At 48.8% G+C, this 15,542-nt stretch overlaps 2 protein-coding genes across 2 annotated transcripts; one reads left to right on the top strand and one right to left on the bottom strand.

The window, feature by feature from the left end:
- Positions 1–2,370: 2,370 nt before the first annotated feature.
- On the bottom strand, positions 2,371–4,400 carry BTG4 (BTG anti-proliferation factor 4). The gene is made up of 5 exons (XM_052697376.1): positions 4,199–4,400; positions 3,686–3,878; positions 3,324–3,461; positions 2,961–3,156; positions 2,371–2,809 (listed from the first exon to the last, which is right to left on the bottom strand). Exons 2-5 carry the CDS (start codon positions 3,856–3,858, stop codon positions 2,639–2,641), a joined length of 678 nt encoding a protein of 225 aa, XP_052553336.1. The 5' UTR covers positions 3,859–3,878; positions 4,199–4,400; the 3' UTR covers positions 2,371–2,638.
- A 4,253-nt stretch (positions 4,401–8,653) lies between these two features.
- On the top strand, positions 8,654–12,146 carry HOATZ (HOATZ cilia and flagella associated protein). The gene is made up of 4 exons (XM_052697416.1): positions 8,654–9,421; positions 10,113–10,172; positions 10,875–10,927; positions 11,198–12,146. The coding sequence occupies exons 1-4, from the start codon at positions 9,080–9,082 to the stop codon at positions 11,256–11,258; spliced, it is 516 nt and encodes a 171-aa protein (XP_052553376.1). The 5' UTR covers positions 8,654–9,079; the 3' UTR covers positions 11,259–12,146.
- Positions 12,147–15,542: the final 3,396 nt, after the last annotated feature.

The raw sequence follows: 15,542 nt of genomic DNA, 5'->3' as shown, positions 1-15,542 counted from the left end.
GCAAATCGTGACACCTCATGGTGAACTCACTTTACACTACAAAGCCAGTCTTCACAACCTGCTACATCTGGGCAGGTTGCATGAAGAGCAGGTCAGATCTGCTGCCTGAGTATGGCAGACTGACTGCTTCTCCCTAAAACATCACCACCTTCTGGATAACAGAAGTCACATTTCAGAGAAATTAGTCTAGCTTGGTCTCATGAAAAGCCTGCTGCTGTCAGTAACAGCAGCACTTTACTGGCTGATTTTAAGCACTCAATGCCTTTAACGCTGAAGAAGAAATCTGTACTTATCTCCTGCAGAACTTGAGGATTAAGTAGATGCATTAATGGAAAAGATACCATAGAGAATGAACACCATCTTTCACAAACATTTGCTTTTACCTTGGATTAAGTACTTTAGAGAAAGACCAGTTGGTAAAGCAAATAAAGGCATTAGAAGAAAAAAACAGCCCAAGGCAAAAAAGCTTTAATGATCCTCAGATGACAACTTGGTGGCTTGGTTCTGAATTGGCCAGCTGCTTTTGGTCCCAGGCTTTACATGAGAATATTGTATTGTCATTTTATTAGGCAAAACCATGAGTTAAAGTGTGAAAGACAACATTTCTTATTCACTGATCATCACCTCTTCCGTCCCTGCAGCCTCTGGTTTAGGTAACAAGTGGGAAGAAACAGCACACCAGAATCTATGAATTTAGGCAGGAGCTGTTGGCAATAGGTGAACGTTTGGACTGGGTGATCTTTTAGGTCTTTTCCAACCTTGGTGATTCTATGAACTTTAAATGATGTCAGAACCCACTGAGTATCCTCACATTAATGCTGCTGAATCATTCAACACCGAGAAGCGGGTGGGTTATCACTGCTTCATACATTGTGCACACATCCTGTTATCTTCACCCTACACTGAGATCTCACTAGGAGAGAAAAAACAGACTAAAACAGATGGATTGTGCTGCTGGAGGACAAAGCACCGTCATCAAAGCTGCAGAATTAGTTGGAAGCACTACTGCTGACTCTCAGGGACGAAGAAGCCTCCCACCTCATATCTTCTCCTTTATTCAGTTTATTCAGTGCCATACAGATCACAGCATTTGCACAGAGCCAACTTCAAAACAAAGTCTTTTAAAAAGGAAAGCCTCTATAGTATGAGCAAAATTGTTGTTTGTTTTTTTTTGTATCTACTAAACCCTATTAATGCCAAGTTTGACTTCAATGTGATTTTTTTTCTGAAGAAAGACAGCAAGTTGTGGTGAAGCATGACAGACATTACCTTACTTAAGAGGAACAGAGAACTCAACCTTGTTAGTTATCACCATCCACACTGTATTCAAAAGTTGAGAGGATCCAGATTGAGTAACTGTGGCTTAATACAAATGTGTTGTTTGTTTTAATTAAACACCAACTATGAAGTTACCCGAGATCTACACTTATAATTTTAATCACTTATTTGACTTGATTTTTACAGCCCTCGAGGCTCAAAACGGCTCCTGGTTGTCTTCTTTTACAAAGCCTCTCTTTCAGGACTGCACATCAGTCATTTCCATCACTGCTTACTAGCTAGCAAAGGAGGACTACAGCAAGAAGAAATGACTGCAGTTAGCAGTCATATGTATCTGCACGAGCTATTTTGGCAACAAGCTTGCTGAGCATTTTCAAGAGATTAAGCAGCAGGACAAGCTACCACCATTGCTTTTACCCTCGTGGCCCAGTTTAAGGAGCAGGAAGTGTTGGACTAGGAGACAAGTCAGTAGGAAAGTCAGAGCAAAGCCATTGTGTTGAGTGGCTGCCAGGACTGAGTGAAATAAAGCATCCTAGAGCACAGCTCACAAGCCCAGTAGCGTTCCAACGAGCCCTTTCTTACTGAAAGCATAGCCTCCATCTCTCCAGAGTTCTGACTGAGTGAGAAGACAGCTAAAGTGACTCACGTGGTTTAGGAAAAGCTTCCTGGGGGACACAGCACTGCAGAACAGGCATCCTTTGATAAATATTCCATCCATCGAGAAGGTGATGTTTGCTGTGCTGCTCACAGCTGGGGAGAGCTACACCATCATCTGTCCATCCCTCTCCTGTCCATAGGCTGGCTTCTTCTGACAGGTGAGCTACAGGCTAGGAACCAGAAGCCCAGATGGAGCCACAGGAGCATCCTGCACAGCTGCACACAGCAGAGCTTCGCACACTGGGAGGTGCAGACATTTTGCTCGCAGTGCAACTAACGCTGCTGCCCTTGCTACCTTGGCCAGAAGAAAGCAGAAGGTCTGCTTGTCCTCAGCTCTAAAGGTGTATTTATTTATTATCAGTCTTCCTTGACTCGTGTTTTGACCAAACAGCTTTTTTTAAACTCCCTTCAGGCACCAAGAGGGGATTGGACAGCTTTTTAAAAGAAAACATGATTAGATTTATTGATATATACGCATTTCCTTTTTAGCTTACAAGTAGCATCTCACATTAATTTTCAGTCTTGTTAACACTGTTAAAATATTAAAATGTTATTTAAAAACCCAGAGTTTCAATAGCACAGAGTAAGAGGATAGGGAACAGACAGTAAGCACATTCTCTTCTCGTGAAGCTCTGTAGCACCAGCCTTCATCCCACAGCACAGCTGAGTGTTAGAGGCTCTTGGAACAGAGACAGCCACGGATCTACCGCTTGGTGTTGATCCAGTGGTATCTGTCAACACGTGGTCCTGGGAAAGCAACAGCTGGCCTGAAGGCTTTGAAAGCCCTGTGCTGGGCATAGGATGAGCCACTCGTGTGTGTCTTCCTATGAAGATACTGAGACCAGGACTGTATGGGTGTCTTGCAGTAGTCAAACTAGACAGCAACAAATGAGACAGCATTAAGATGTGTCTGGGCAAGAAAAGGGAGCTAAGTCTGGCCAACAGCTGTCCGTCTGTCACACCTCTGTGAAGGAGCCTCCAGGACACAGATGGTGGCTTTCACCAGCAGGGACAGTCACACTTACCTGGTAGACGCTGTTGGGATTGCTGACAGTAGGGATGGCCTTTGGTTCCCTGCTGAAGCTCTCCTCATCCGAAGAGGTGCCGGAAGGATAATCCAGAGCTGCTCTGTCAACAGCATGGTTGATCTGCTGCGAAAGCTCTGGGTTCTCCTCTCCTTCAAAGTGAGCAACTGTGAACGGCCGGTTCTTCTCTCCATACCTGGAAGCAACCGCGTTTGTGCCACACAGCTCTGGAGCAGCGGTGTGGACACGACTCTCCTGACGCTACCAAGGAAGCACAACCTCAGCCTCTACTAACGGGCTTGGAGAGGATGAGGTTCCACAGAACACCTGGCAGATGATGGTGCGAGTCACAGGTTAACTCACCTGCAACACACTTCAAATGGATCAACCCACAGCGTCATCTCTTTCGGCAAACCAAGCTTGTTGAAGTCCACGTTACTCTCCACACAAGCTTGCTCCAGCAGCGGATCTCTTGCCTGATGCTTGTTTATCCTTATGCACCTGGGGAGAACACAAGTGCAGGTGGAACATTAGACTTCACTGCCACTTTGCAGTTCTGCTCCAAGAAATAGGATTAAGTCCACCATATTTCACCGCAAACTCTCATTTATAGAGAATATCAGAAAGTTAGCCAGCAACTCCACCATTTTCAGAAGCATAATTTAATATAGAACTCAATTTAAGAGAAGTCAGGTCCTCTCCCCTTTCCTTAAAGGCCCTCTTACCTGAAGGCCTGTCCTCGGGATGGATTGTCCAAGTACCAGTGGTTCTTGTACTTTTCAAACAGCAGTGTTGTCAGCTTAGCTGCAAATCTCTCTATTTTGTGCTTGCTCAGCTTGTCCTCCCTTTTTATCAGCCTCGTGATGAAGAAGACAGTAGCAGCAATTTCATCCTTCATTTTAAATCCAAGCACTTTAACTGTCAGAGAGTCATCAGGAGAGATGAGACACTACACTGGATTAATTTAATGGCACTGAGGTGCTATCAAGTTCCAAGAAGAGATGTTAAAACCCATAACCCATCAAATAAAGCTTAAATAAACCAAACTACCAAATAAGAGGATACTTCAGTTCAGGGTATTGCACCACCTCAACAGATTCCTAGAGAGCACTCACAGTGCACTTGTTAAAATGCAAAAGCTTAAAAGGTCTTAACCCTTAACAGCCTTTATGCATTGAGTCAACACCCAGCAGGGCTCACAGAGCTGCTTCACACACTACAAAGACCACAAACATTACCTTCTCAGACCAAGGCTGTTGAAAACCTGAGATATATTTCATGTACAACTTCAGATAGCCACAAAAGAAACAGATTTAATGCTACAAAAACCTCTACAGCTTTTGCTCGCTTTTTTTTTTTTTTAATTAAAAAAAAAAAAAAGAAGAAAAACATAGGAAAACTCCTCCCAAAAAACACCCAACCCTTCCCTTACCATTGCACCACCACATCTTGCTCAGGTTTTATATCCAGCTGGCCCTGAGGGCTGTAACAGCATTCAGGTGTGCTCCATTAGCTGATCAACCTGCGGGGCTCCAGGCTGCATCCACTCTAGGTGGTTTTATCCCAATATCAGCTTCCTCTGTTAAGGTACGTTTAATGGATTTTCATCTCCATCAGCCTGTTAGTTAAACACCAGTTTAATACAGAAGTGAGTAAATTTAATGAGTGGTCACAAACTCCTTTTGCTGCCATTAGTGGAGTTTGTGCAGCGTTGCTCCTTGCCCTCACATTTGGTAGCTGGGGGAGGTGGGGGAGTCGCCAACCCTGGAAGTGTTCAGGGAATGTTTAGATGTGCTGAGGGACGTGGATTGGTGAGAGCTGCTGGTGGGTGGTTGGGATGGGTGATGTCGGAGGTCTTTTCCAACCTTGGTGATTCTGTGATTCTATTCTAAAGATTGGATGACTGTATTTATCAATGTTCACGTCTTCTGATGACCCTAATTGGCTTTTTTTGTTGTTGTTTTTATGGTATTTCACAGAGGATGTGAGTGACTCTTTTAAAGAGTTCAAACCAGTTCCTGGAATGTGAGTGCTTCGTTAGGGGCCTCGAGCTGTGCTAGGGGAGGTTCAGGTTGGATGTTGGGAAATATTTCTTCACCAAGAGAGTGGTCAGGAGCTGCAATGGGCTGCAGGGAGGTGGTGGGCTCCCTGGAGGTGTTCAGGAAGCATTTAGATGTGGCACTGGGACCTGGCTTAGTTCAAAATACTGGTGGTAGGCAGACAGTTGGACTGGATGATCTTGGAGGTCTTTTCCAGCCTGCTGAGTCCATGATTCTATGCTTCATTGTTTAAAGTTGCAGGCAGTAAGCTGATATGTTCTCTTTTTCCCCTTCTGCCTGCGGAATTTGTGCCACCAATGCTGGATATCAGAAAGCATTCAGACAAAATGACAAATGAAGGTGAAAAGAGCTGAGTGCTTACACAGGTTCTCGATGCAATGTGAGCGCTCACAGGGCTGGCTGGGGGCTGAGCAACGCATGGATGGCTTGCAGGCGGTTTCCTGCCTTCCTCCTTCCTCCAGCTCCAACTTGTTCAGGCAGGCCCTGTGAGTTGGGAAATTCTGTGCTAAAAGAAGTGACCAGATGGCACCAAGGACGGCCGGAGAGGCCTGAATGCCTTCAACACCTCTGCATGTTGAGTTCATTGTTCCATAGCTAACAGGTGCCCTAAGCCAGCCGTAAACAAACCTTCACCTGAGAAACCAGGCTGCTCATGCAATCAGTGCATGAATCAGTTTCTTGCATGCCAAGGGGCCAAACAGGACTACACCAACTTTGTGCATGAGACAGGGAAAGAAAAAGAAAGAAAAATTCAGCAAAGTTCTTGGCAACCTGTCCGGCTGGCTCTAATTATTAATGCTGCCATAGAAGCAAGGCTATGAGAATGCTTTAACTTGGTGTTTTTACAGTCACTCCTGAATTCAGAACTTCTGTTAGTGACAGAGAAGCCAGAATGGCAGGGGGCATTTCTGAGCTCCCATTTCGTTGACGACTAGAACTGTCTCTTTTAATTAGGCTCAATCATTGAACTAAAATCCTTTGTTCTGTTGTCAGTTGTCACTGAATGCATGAAAACACAGCCTTGGGTCTCCTGCTTGGAGAAAAAAGGAAGTCAAAGAGAAAATGTGAGCCCTCCATCCCAGTGTGAGATCTGTAAAGCAACTCAACCAGTTGTGCTCCCACCCATTCCCAGCTGTGTCCAAGCTGGATCTGTTGGCATGCCAGCAGTTCTGCAACAAGCGTTATGAACAGCCAGGAGTTCTGATTGATGAGTTAAATTAATGAGCACACATGGGTGCCTTTGGCTAAGGGGGGCTGCTGGGTTCGTTAGTTGTTACTGAGAAGAAGAAAATAATTATAATAGTACAATACTAGAAAACACTTTATTATCCCTGGATATTCATGGGATCATGGAATCAGAGCAGAGAATGGCCTGGGTTGCAAAGGCCCACAGTGCTCATCCAGTTCCAATGCCATGCTGTGTGCAGTCGCCAACCAGCAGCCCAGGATGCCCAGAGCCACCTCCAGCCTGGCCTCGAATGCCTGCAGGGATGGGGCATCCACAGCCTCCAACTCTGGTTGTATTCAGAGCTCACTGAAATCAATGGAAATCCGTCCAAAGGCTTGAAGTGGAATTCAGGTCAGGCCTGAACTCAGCAGAGCATTCTTAGCTGGATTATATTGCGGGTCTCCTGGTCACCAGGCAAGCCTAGGCATGAGGTGCAAAGGGAAGAGTCAGATGCAGTTTCTCTAGTAACTGCAGGCCGAACCTAGAGCAAACATTTCCCTGAGCACCAGACCAGCTCTGCAGAAGCTTTTGCATTTTCCATATCGACACCAGCAGAGCTGAGGGCAGCTTGCTGCTGGCAGCCTTCCTTCTCCACGCCGCCTCCTTTCTGTAGATGATCAACTGCAGACACCTTCAGGTGAGCAGCTGAAGTCACAACTACTGATGTAAGTTCAAGGAGCGTGAGTTGTTTCATGATGGGAAAACATCTGAGAGAAAAGGCCTCTCCATCTGCTTTGCCAGGGCTGTGGGTCTGTCTGCTCTGTCCTCCTATGGCTCCTCAGCTCCTCTTTGACTTAAAAGCAGCCTGAGGCTGCAGGTATCACCGGAGAGATGTGATGGAGCATCAAACCTGCATCACAGCCCCTGCAGCTCCAGCCCAACCCACAGCCATTTGTCCACAAGAGAAGGCAGAAACTCGTGCTCCGTATTGACTTTGCCCATAGAAACCTCTTCTGCAACAAAGCTGCCCATCCCAAGAGCCATGCGGTCGGTTCAGGGCTGGGTCCATCCTCCAGGCGCCAGCCCTGAGTGCCCATGGTGACAGAATGTACACAAAGGGCTGACCCACACCCGGCTGGGGCCACTCCAGCACAGCCATCTGTGGGGAGAGATGGGGACCCAGGTGCCCCTGTAGGGTCCCCATCCCATGGCTGCCTGGGAAAGCGGTGCCTGGTGGATGGAAAGAAAGGAAAGAAGAAGTTCGCTGTTCTTCTCTTCCTGTTAATTCTTTTTGAGCATTTTATTGCAAATTCAGCTCCTAGCAGGATTTCCACAAGGTAAGCTTCTTAAGGGTAAGTCCTGAATGCTTTTTTTCTGCATTTTAACAGTATGGCAGTTATGGTTGAAAGCTAGCAAAAAAAAAAAAAATTAATTTGCATGCAAAGTTCTCCCTGTGACCTTACAGGCTCTGTCTCATTGCTGAGTTAGCAGCAGCCTGATAAATCTATATAAAATAATGTTATGGTATTACTAGTTGCATACACATACATTAGACACGAGGCACAATTAATTATAACTACTTTCTGCCCATTCCACCTTGTTCTGGTGACCAGATTTTCCTGTTTCTTTGGTAGCACTGCAGTGTTTGAGCAGTGTGGGGGCTGACAACCACCTCTGCCTCTGTTCCTGTATCTCTGGGGAAAAGAGAGAGCTCTGGATTTAGTGGAATAGCACTAAGGGTGGTACGACCAATGTTTTCTGACTGTTGCTATAATAACACATGGAGTACTTTAATATTATTGGGAGTGCTTTCTTCTTTTTCCAGGTGTGAATTCCACAGCACCATCACGAGAGCAGTGCTTGGTTTGTAGGCAGTGTAGTTAGCTGATTGTACCCAGTGCCCCACAATCACTACATTCACTGCCATCAAAACAAGGCACAGGACCCCGCCTTGCAGCCTCTCTGCGTCCTTATTCCTAGTGCAAACAGGGTCAATGTTTCCTTGTTTACATCCTTATTGCCAGTAATGTTAGCTGCCCAACAGACATTGGTATATGTTGCCAATATCAAGTGAAATAATAGATTTGCTTAGATGTATGGTCTGATTTTTGGGTGGTCCTGTGTGGAGCTGGGAGCTGGGCTGGGTGAACCTTATGGGTCCTTTCCAACTTGGAATGTTTTATGATTCTGTGCTAAATTGGTGCTAAAATCCTTTGGGACATTCCTGGGACAAGAATGCTGTCTGCTGTGCTGAACTCATCGAGTCGCATGAAGACTTTTTGTAACTCGATTGTTGGTGCACCAGGAATGGGCTGAGGATGTGTTCTGTTCTGCCTTCAGCTGATCTGATCAAAGAAAGCCATTTGCATTCAGCTTTCATGTCTGACTTAACAAGCCAGTAAGCCAAGAGGGTTTTAAGCACTGATTAAATATAAAGCTAAGTGAACGCTACCAGTGGTTTTGACCACTTTGCTTAACGTTCAGTAATGATAATAAGGGGGAAAAAACAAACTTAATACTACTGCAATATTGGGGGGAGGATGTTGTTTGTTTTCTTTTTTAGAAAAACCCAAATTTCATACAGGTAGGAAGAGGAAGGGAGGAGCTCATCCATCAGCCTGGTTACTAGGCAGTGTAGTTAGCTGATTGCCACCAGTACCAATCACTAACCACACAGCCAGGTGAAAAGGCTGGGGAGGAACCCGGGGGGGCACACAGGAATTCATCGTGCCCAAGGACATCCCCAGCACTTCTGAGCAAAGCAAGTCTTTTCTTCTTCCCAAAATTCCTAGATGTGGGCTGTGCTCATCTCAGCCTTGGGCTCGCCAGACTTCGCGTCCGCCTTCCCGTGTTGAAGAAATGTCATTCAGCCCCAAATTTAATCAAAACAAATGTTTTTATCATCAGTCCGAACAGCAGGGCCTGGCACTCAGGCTGTGGGGCGGGATTGGAGCCACCAGATGGAGAGGGGCCATCAGAGCACAGCCCCACACTGGCCCACAGAGCCTGACGAGCCCCTCGTCTTTGCTGGATCGAGCCCAGCTGATGTGGAGTTTGCCCGCATCTTCTGGAGCACAGCCGTGCTGCCGCCGCTCTTTGAGCCCTGCCTGTGTCCCACCAACCTGTGCCGTGAGGGACCTTCGTCCCCTGGGCAGATCCCAGCCCACAGATGGACCCCATCAGCAGCTCATGGCGTGCAGGAAGCTGAAGCAAAAGACAAACGCCGTCGGCAGGTAAGAGCTGCTCGCCCGACCCTTTTCTCATCGCCATTCCTGATCTTTGCGCCTCCCTTGGTGGAGCTTTGGAACTTTGGAAATGACGTGAAGAGCAGATCCAAAAGCAGCCTGGTCCTGGCTAACAGTTGTGCAGACAACAGCTGGGTGTGCTTCCCAGTCACTGATGTGATCTGTAGGTGGAGCCTTTTACTGAAGCCCTATCACTCTAACCCATGTATTAATGCCCCACGTATGTATCACAAATGCACACTAGTGGAAACGAAGACAACTAGCATTGAATACGTAATAGCGTGGCCTGACTCTGCAATGATAACATGTTATTTTTTGGTATGGGACATGCTGTGAGCTTCAGGTATCCAATAAGAGGATGAAAATCCATGCTGAATGATAGCCGTTGTATTTAGAGCGTTCCTTTCGCTGGGCTGAGCTGCACATCAGTCATTCTCATGGGCTTCGTAGAGCATTTCATGGTCAGCAATGGAATTTCAAAGTTCTTAACATTGCAAATCTGAGAAATCCGTGTAACCCATTTAAAATAGGAAGCCCTGGCATTGCCTTACTCTTGAAAACTCCAGACACTCAGGCTGACTCTCAGCTTCAATGAAGAATTTCAGGCTTACACCAGGAGCATCGTGTGCTTTTAGCTCCTTTTTTTTCTGAGCTCATTTTGCTAAACGTTTCTTCTCAGGCCAAGAAGAAAGAAGAAATACTGGCTTTGCTGAGGAAACAGAGAGAAGAAAGAATTGCGGTACGTCTGATTGCTTTGGGTCCTGCTCTGGTTCCTTTGGTCCTGCTCTGGTTCCTTTGGTCCTGCTCTGGTTCCTTTGGTCCTGCTCTGGTTCCTTTGGGCCCTGCTCTGATTCCTTTGGGTCCTGCTCTGGTTCCTTTGGGTCCTGCTCTTGTTCCTTTGGTCCTGCTCTGGTTCCTTTGGGTCCTGCTCTGGTTCCTTTGGGCCCTGCTCTGGTTCCTTTGGGCCCTGCTCTGGTTCCTTTGGGTCCTGCTCTGGTTCCTTTGGGTCCTGCTCTGGTTCCTTTGGGTCCTGCTCTGGTTCCTTTGGTCCTGCTCTGGTTCCTTTGGGTCCTGCTCTGGTTCCTTTGGGCCCTGCTCTGGTTCCTTTGGTCCTGCTCTGGTTCCTTCGGGCCGTGCTCCAGCTGTGCCTTGAGGTGTGCATCCTTACGGCGCAGCTCCCAGGTTTGCTTGGATCTGCTGAAAGAATCCTCACAGCCCCTTTGCTGCGCTCTGAGGGCTGATGTTTGTCCCACCATTGTTTCCTTCAGCTCTGATTCACACAGTATAGAGCAGAGATGGGTGAGGTTTTACCCCATTCAAGGTTAAACTTCTGTCCTTCTGCAGGGCCATGTATCCTACCTAATACAACTGAATTACGTTTGGTAGAAGCAGGTAGAAGTGGAAGGAACTAATGATGATCAGAGGGTCTTTGTCTTTTCAGAAAGAGCTGATTTCTCGTCCACATAAACCAAAGATGAAAAGTGATCAAGTAAGGTAATGAAAACCAAAGCTTTCCTGTCTGAATAGCCAGGATCTGTGCTGGGAGATGTTCTAGTTATTTTCACAACGTTAAGAAGTCGGTTTTATCCTGTATGAACACTTGTCATGACAAAACTTAGAAGCAGAAAGGAAGGGGGTGCTGCTGCTGCTCTGTTCTTTACTCCATGTGTGCTCCATCTGTTTATCAGTGGGTCGCAGAATCGTTTGAGTTGCAAGGGACCATTGAAGGCAACGCACAGCTTCACTGATCTCTGTTCTTTGCAGCAGGCAGAAGGCGTTTGAAGCAGAGCGTGAGGATCAAGAAGCAGTGAAGGCCCTCAGATAATTCAGCCCAAGTCTGGAGGTGACAACCTGCACCGCTCAGGCTGCGTACATCCCTGCTTTGGTCACATCTCTTGTTCACACTGAGACACAGCACGACTGACAGCAGCTTCTCAACGTAGCCCAAACGTCCCCGTGCTGCTGATGAACACTTAGTTTGGAAAACTTACTGAGCTGCGGTGCCCTTTGTGCTGGTGGTGGTTTTGGAAGCCCTCTCCATTGCTCCCATGTCAGGACCACTTTGTGTCCTACAGCACTTTGTTCCCAGTTGGGTTCTTCTATTGCAAGAGACCAAATGCCATTAGCAGAATGTGTACCCACCACTGATTGCAGAAAACATCATGCTGCTGCTTGCCATGGATGTACTCCAATGTTTTTTCCTTCTGAGCCAGTACAGAAATGTTTTCCAATGGGTTCAGCAGACGTAGATGATTTCCTTTGTGTTGGGTGCTGTTCTGAGAACTCCTGATGTAGGTGGAGCTTTAAGACCATGTCAGAGGCTCACATTCAGCCCTAAACCCAGGCCGTGTCAGTTCAGGTGCTCAGTTATTCCTTGTATTCAAGGCATTTCCATATGATAATAGTAATGGTGAAAATGGGACATCTTCATGGATATGCCATGCTTTGAAGTGTTCTTGCCTTGCCTTGCCTTGCCTTGCCTTGCCTTGCCTTGCCTTGCCTTGCCTTGCCTTGCCTTGCCTTGCCTTGCCTTGCCTTGCCTTGCCTTGCCTTGCCTTGCCTTGCCTTGCCTTGCCTTGCCTTGCCTTGCCTTGCCTTGCCTTGCCTTGCCTTGCCTTGCCTTGCCTTCCCTTCCCTTCCCTTCCCTTCCCTTCCCTTCCCTTCCCTTCCCTTCCCTTCCCTTCCCTTCCCTTCCCTTCCCTTCCCTTCCCTTCCCTTCCCTTCCCTTCCCTTCCCTTCCCTTCCCTTCCCTTCCCTTTCCATCTGTGATTTGTGTTTAAGAAGTTGCCCAGCAGAGAAGTGACAGTGTTACCCCAGGTGTACTTCAGTACAAGACAGTGCTGCCTTTCTCCTTTAGATGCTGAATGCTTTTCTTCCATAAAAGCATGACACGTTTGCCTCTCATTTTCACATCAAATCTAAATGTTTTGCACAAACTTTGCCTTTTTTCTTATTTAAAGACAGGATGCAGAGTCCTCTGGGTGGGGAGGAGGAGTGGGGTCCTGCAGTGTAGCATGGCCAGTGCTGGGCTGGGGGTGAGGGCAGCTGCTCCCTATTGGCACTTTGTCAGCTGAGGCTTCAGATCCTCCTGCCCTGCAAGCAGAGCACCAGGCAGGGACACAGCCAGCTCTGCTTGGGGGAGCAGTGCCTACAGGGTGCGAAATGCACAGCATCTCTGATCCCAGCACACAGCACACAGCAGGAGCTGTGCTGGGAGTGCAGCAGGGCGAGTGCCCCCTCAGCTCCAGTCCGCCCCCATTCCACCTCCCCTTGCAGCCCAGGAGGGCTGGCTCTCCCTAGGGCCTTTCACCTCTCACTCTTTTGCCCTGGTTCAGTTTCTGGGTGTTTTTGCACAGGAAATGGTGGTGTTTGTTTTCCTGGCAATGTGGGGACTCAAAGCACAGTGGTTGGCACACGGACGTGTTCTGCCTTTCAGGTCAAGCTGAAAACAAGCCAAGCCCTAACAGTTGGGTTGGAGGAGGTGGATTTCCTTCTCCAAAGCAGCTGCCCGTGTGTCTCAGTCCTAAGCTGCTCTGTCTGTTGCCCTCCTTGCCACCTTTCTGCACTATTTAGCAGAGCCCATCGCCTCTGTTGGGAAAGAGGTGAAGATAAAATGGGAAACAGGTGACCAGCACCCACGGGGTGATCCGACTTTGCTCCTCACTCTGTGACGATGGGGATTCTGATTTCCCTCTCCCAGGGATGGACGTGAAGGGAGGGCATGAAGCTGACAGCACCAGGCTCTGCCAGGCTGGGAGGTCAAAAGCACAAACCAAAACAGAAGCACAGAGCACTTTATTGGTGGTCACGCATTGGCACTGCGTTACAGACAGCTAACGGTCTCCACTTAGAGAGAGATTTAAAGCCCCAGCAGGGAGCATGGATAAACGAGAACCCCACCATGCACCCCAGCTGCTTTTGTTTTCCTGAAGCAGCAGTGCTGCTCTTACACAAGAGGGCAGAGGAGGTGCCTGATGTGCTCCACATCCTCAGGCCATTTTAGTGTGCTGCAGGCAGCCCCTGGGAGCACAACAGGAAGCTGCAGGCTCAGCCCTTGGCAGCAGCTCTGTAACCATGAAACTGGTGTGAAGCTGAATAAATGCAGCAGGGCTTTTGGCAACCCGTGTCTTCCCTGCAGCCTCCGCTCAGCTCTGCTGCTGCCTTGGATCCAAGTGGAACAGAGAGCACTTGCTGAAACATTTCCCTGCATAGCTTCACACTGCCATATGTCAAAGCTCAAGCACCCATGCGGGGCGCTCAGCTGGATTCTGCACAGCGTCAGGCATACAGGAGCACCAGTTATACTGGTTTAAGTCATAATTGTGCTCTTAACAGAGACTGGGAGCAGAGTCCACAAGCACATGCCAAGCAGCATGCGCAGGGCTGGCCTCTCAGCCAAGGCAAGGCTCACAGCAGAAGCTGCCAAGAAAAGAAAAGTTGCACCACCAGCTTTGTCCTTCCCTCCCCCCACCAACTGCATTCTTCTTCTCCCTTTTTCTAAAGTTATCCTTCCTATGGGGACCTTCACCAAGTACATCAGCATCCTGCAGGTCAAACAGATCATTGATATGCCCCAGGTGAGGAGGAAAAGAAGGCAGACAGCACCCAACACTGCTGCATGCTGACCGAGCTCCCTGCCTGAGCTCCTGGCAGCAGCTGCTGGAGATCACGCACAGCTTCATCCAGAACAAGGGGGGGGACCTACAAGCTCTTCAAGCACCCCAAGGTAGAGAGACTCACTGAGACGTGGCTAGCTGGAAAAGCAGCCAGCCTGGCACCGAAGCTCAGGACCTTCCTCACAGCAGCATACAGTGAGCTTTCCTCCCACCACCACCCCACCCCAGAGATGAGTTCCCCCAACCCACACCTGGCCAGCATCAGAGAGGAGCCAGGCCACCCCCAGTGGCCAAGAGGGGACTCTGTAAAGAAAACTTTCCCCACCCCAGCAGCAGCAGCAGCACATCAAGGCCTCTGCCCGAGTGATGAGCTGCAAAACACTGAGCACAGCCCCTCCAAGCCCTGCCTCCCACCTTCCAGCATGGGGGGTAGAGTACCGCCAAGAAGCAGCGCCCACCTTCCTCACAGCCCAGAGGTGCTTCTGCCCCTGGAATCTGCCACCACCTCCTTCACCCAGGAAGATGCTAAAGAAACACAAATAAACGGAGAACTGAGCTGCCACACCTGCACGATTCAACAGCTGCTCACCATCACACTGCTTCTCCACACCCAGGAAAACAGGCTGGAGGAGCTGCACCGCACCCAAAGGGGCAGCCTTTGGCCAACCAGCACCATCAAAGGAAGCCACTGCTTCTGCCAACAGCCAGAGGGAATGGGGCCTGGGGAGTACAGAGCCCACACCAGGCAGGGTGCAGGGGATTGAGGCTCTGCTGCATCCGAGGGCCAGCATGCAGCACTCACCTGCAGAGCTGAGGTCTGCCTGTCGGGTCAGCTCAGCCTCTGCTCTACATGGAGGGCACACTGCATCCTTCGGCTGAGCTCCATCACTGCAGCTCCTCAACAGGGAGATGAAGACAGGGCTGGTTGCCTTCCTCTGGGAGAAGAGCTGCATCAGGACATGAGGAGAGGGGCAAAGAAAGCAACTCCGGGGTGCTGAGCCCCTGCACCCCATTGCAGGAGGGCAGGGAGTGGCCCAGAGCAGGAAGCAGCACCAGGACCCCCAGCTCCAGCAGGGAAAGGCTGCTGGAAACCCCCACCACCACCAGCACCTCCCGCACTTCTCACTGCCAGAACCCCATCCTCCAGGGGAGCAGCAGGCACACACCTCCTCTGTGGTCCTGTTGTTTCTGGAACTGCTCTCAGGTTTGGGCTGATCCTTATGGCAGCCCTCAGTCGCCCTGCAATAGAAGATTTAAAAAAAAAAGGAAGTGAGATAGAACAGATTTCAAGCATTTCTTCCATTCTAGCAGCACCTTGTGTTGTTTTGTATCCCCAGAAAGAAGCACTGGGGCTGGAGGAGCATGGCTGCATCCTGCTCCCCTCCATCGCTGCAAGCAGAGGGGGCTGCAGCACCCACAATCCCCTTTTGCAGGGCTGGGGGCACCTCAGGGCTGTGCTCAGCCTCAGGAAACAGAGCAGAAAAAGCAGATTG

Source organism: Tympanuchus pallidicinctus, unplaced genomic scaffold (assembly GCF_026119805.1).
Source record: "Tympanuchus pallidicinctus isolate F22 unplaced genomic scaffold, pur_lepc_1.0 scaffold30, whole genome shotgun sequence".
Classification (NCBI taxonomy): domain Eukaryota; kingdom Metazoa; phylum Chordata; class Aves; order Galliformes; family Phasianidae; genus Tympanuchus; species Tympanuchus pallidicinctus.
The sequence above is the reverse complement of the archived record's forward strand: the minus strand, read 5'-3'. Positions and strand labels throughout refer to the sequence as shown.

Coding starts and splice junctions, on each gene's coding strand:
- BTG4 (XM_052697376.1), bottom strand. CDS start 3,858: ATGAAGGATGAAATTGCTGCTACTGTCTTCTTCATCACGAGGCTGATA. Junction 3,462..3,685: donor TCCCGAGGACAGGCCTTCAG/GTAAGAGGGCCT, acceptor TGTTCTCCCCAG/GTGCATAAGGATAAACAAGC. Junction 2,810..2,960: donor ATCCCAACAGCGTCTACCAG/GTAAGTGTGACT, acceptor GTTGCTGTCTAG/TTTGACTACTGCAAGACACC.
- HOATZ (XM_052697416.1), top strand. CDS start 9,080: ATGTTTTTATCATCAGTCCGAACAGCAGGGCCTGGCACTCAGGCTGTG. Junction 9,422..10,112: donor AAGACAAACGCCGTCGGCAG/GTAAGAGCTGCT, acceptor GTTTCTTCTCAG/GCCAAGAAGAAAGAAGAAAT. Junction 10,173..10,874: donor AGAGAGAAGAAAGAATTGCG/GTACGTCTGATT, acceptor TTGTCTTTTCAG/AAAGAGCTGATTTCTCGTCC.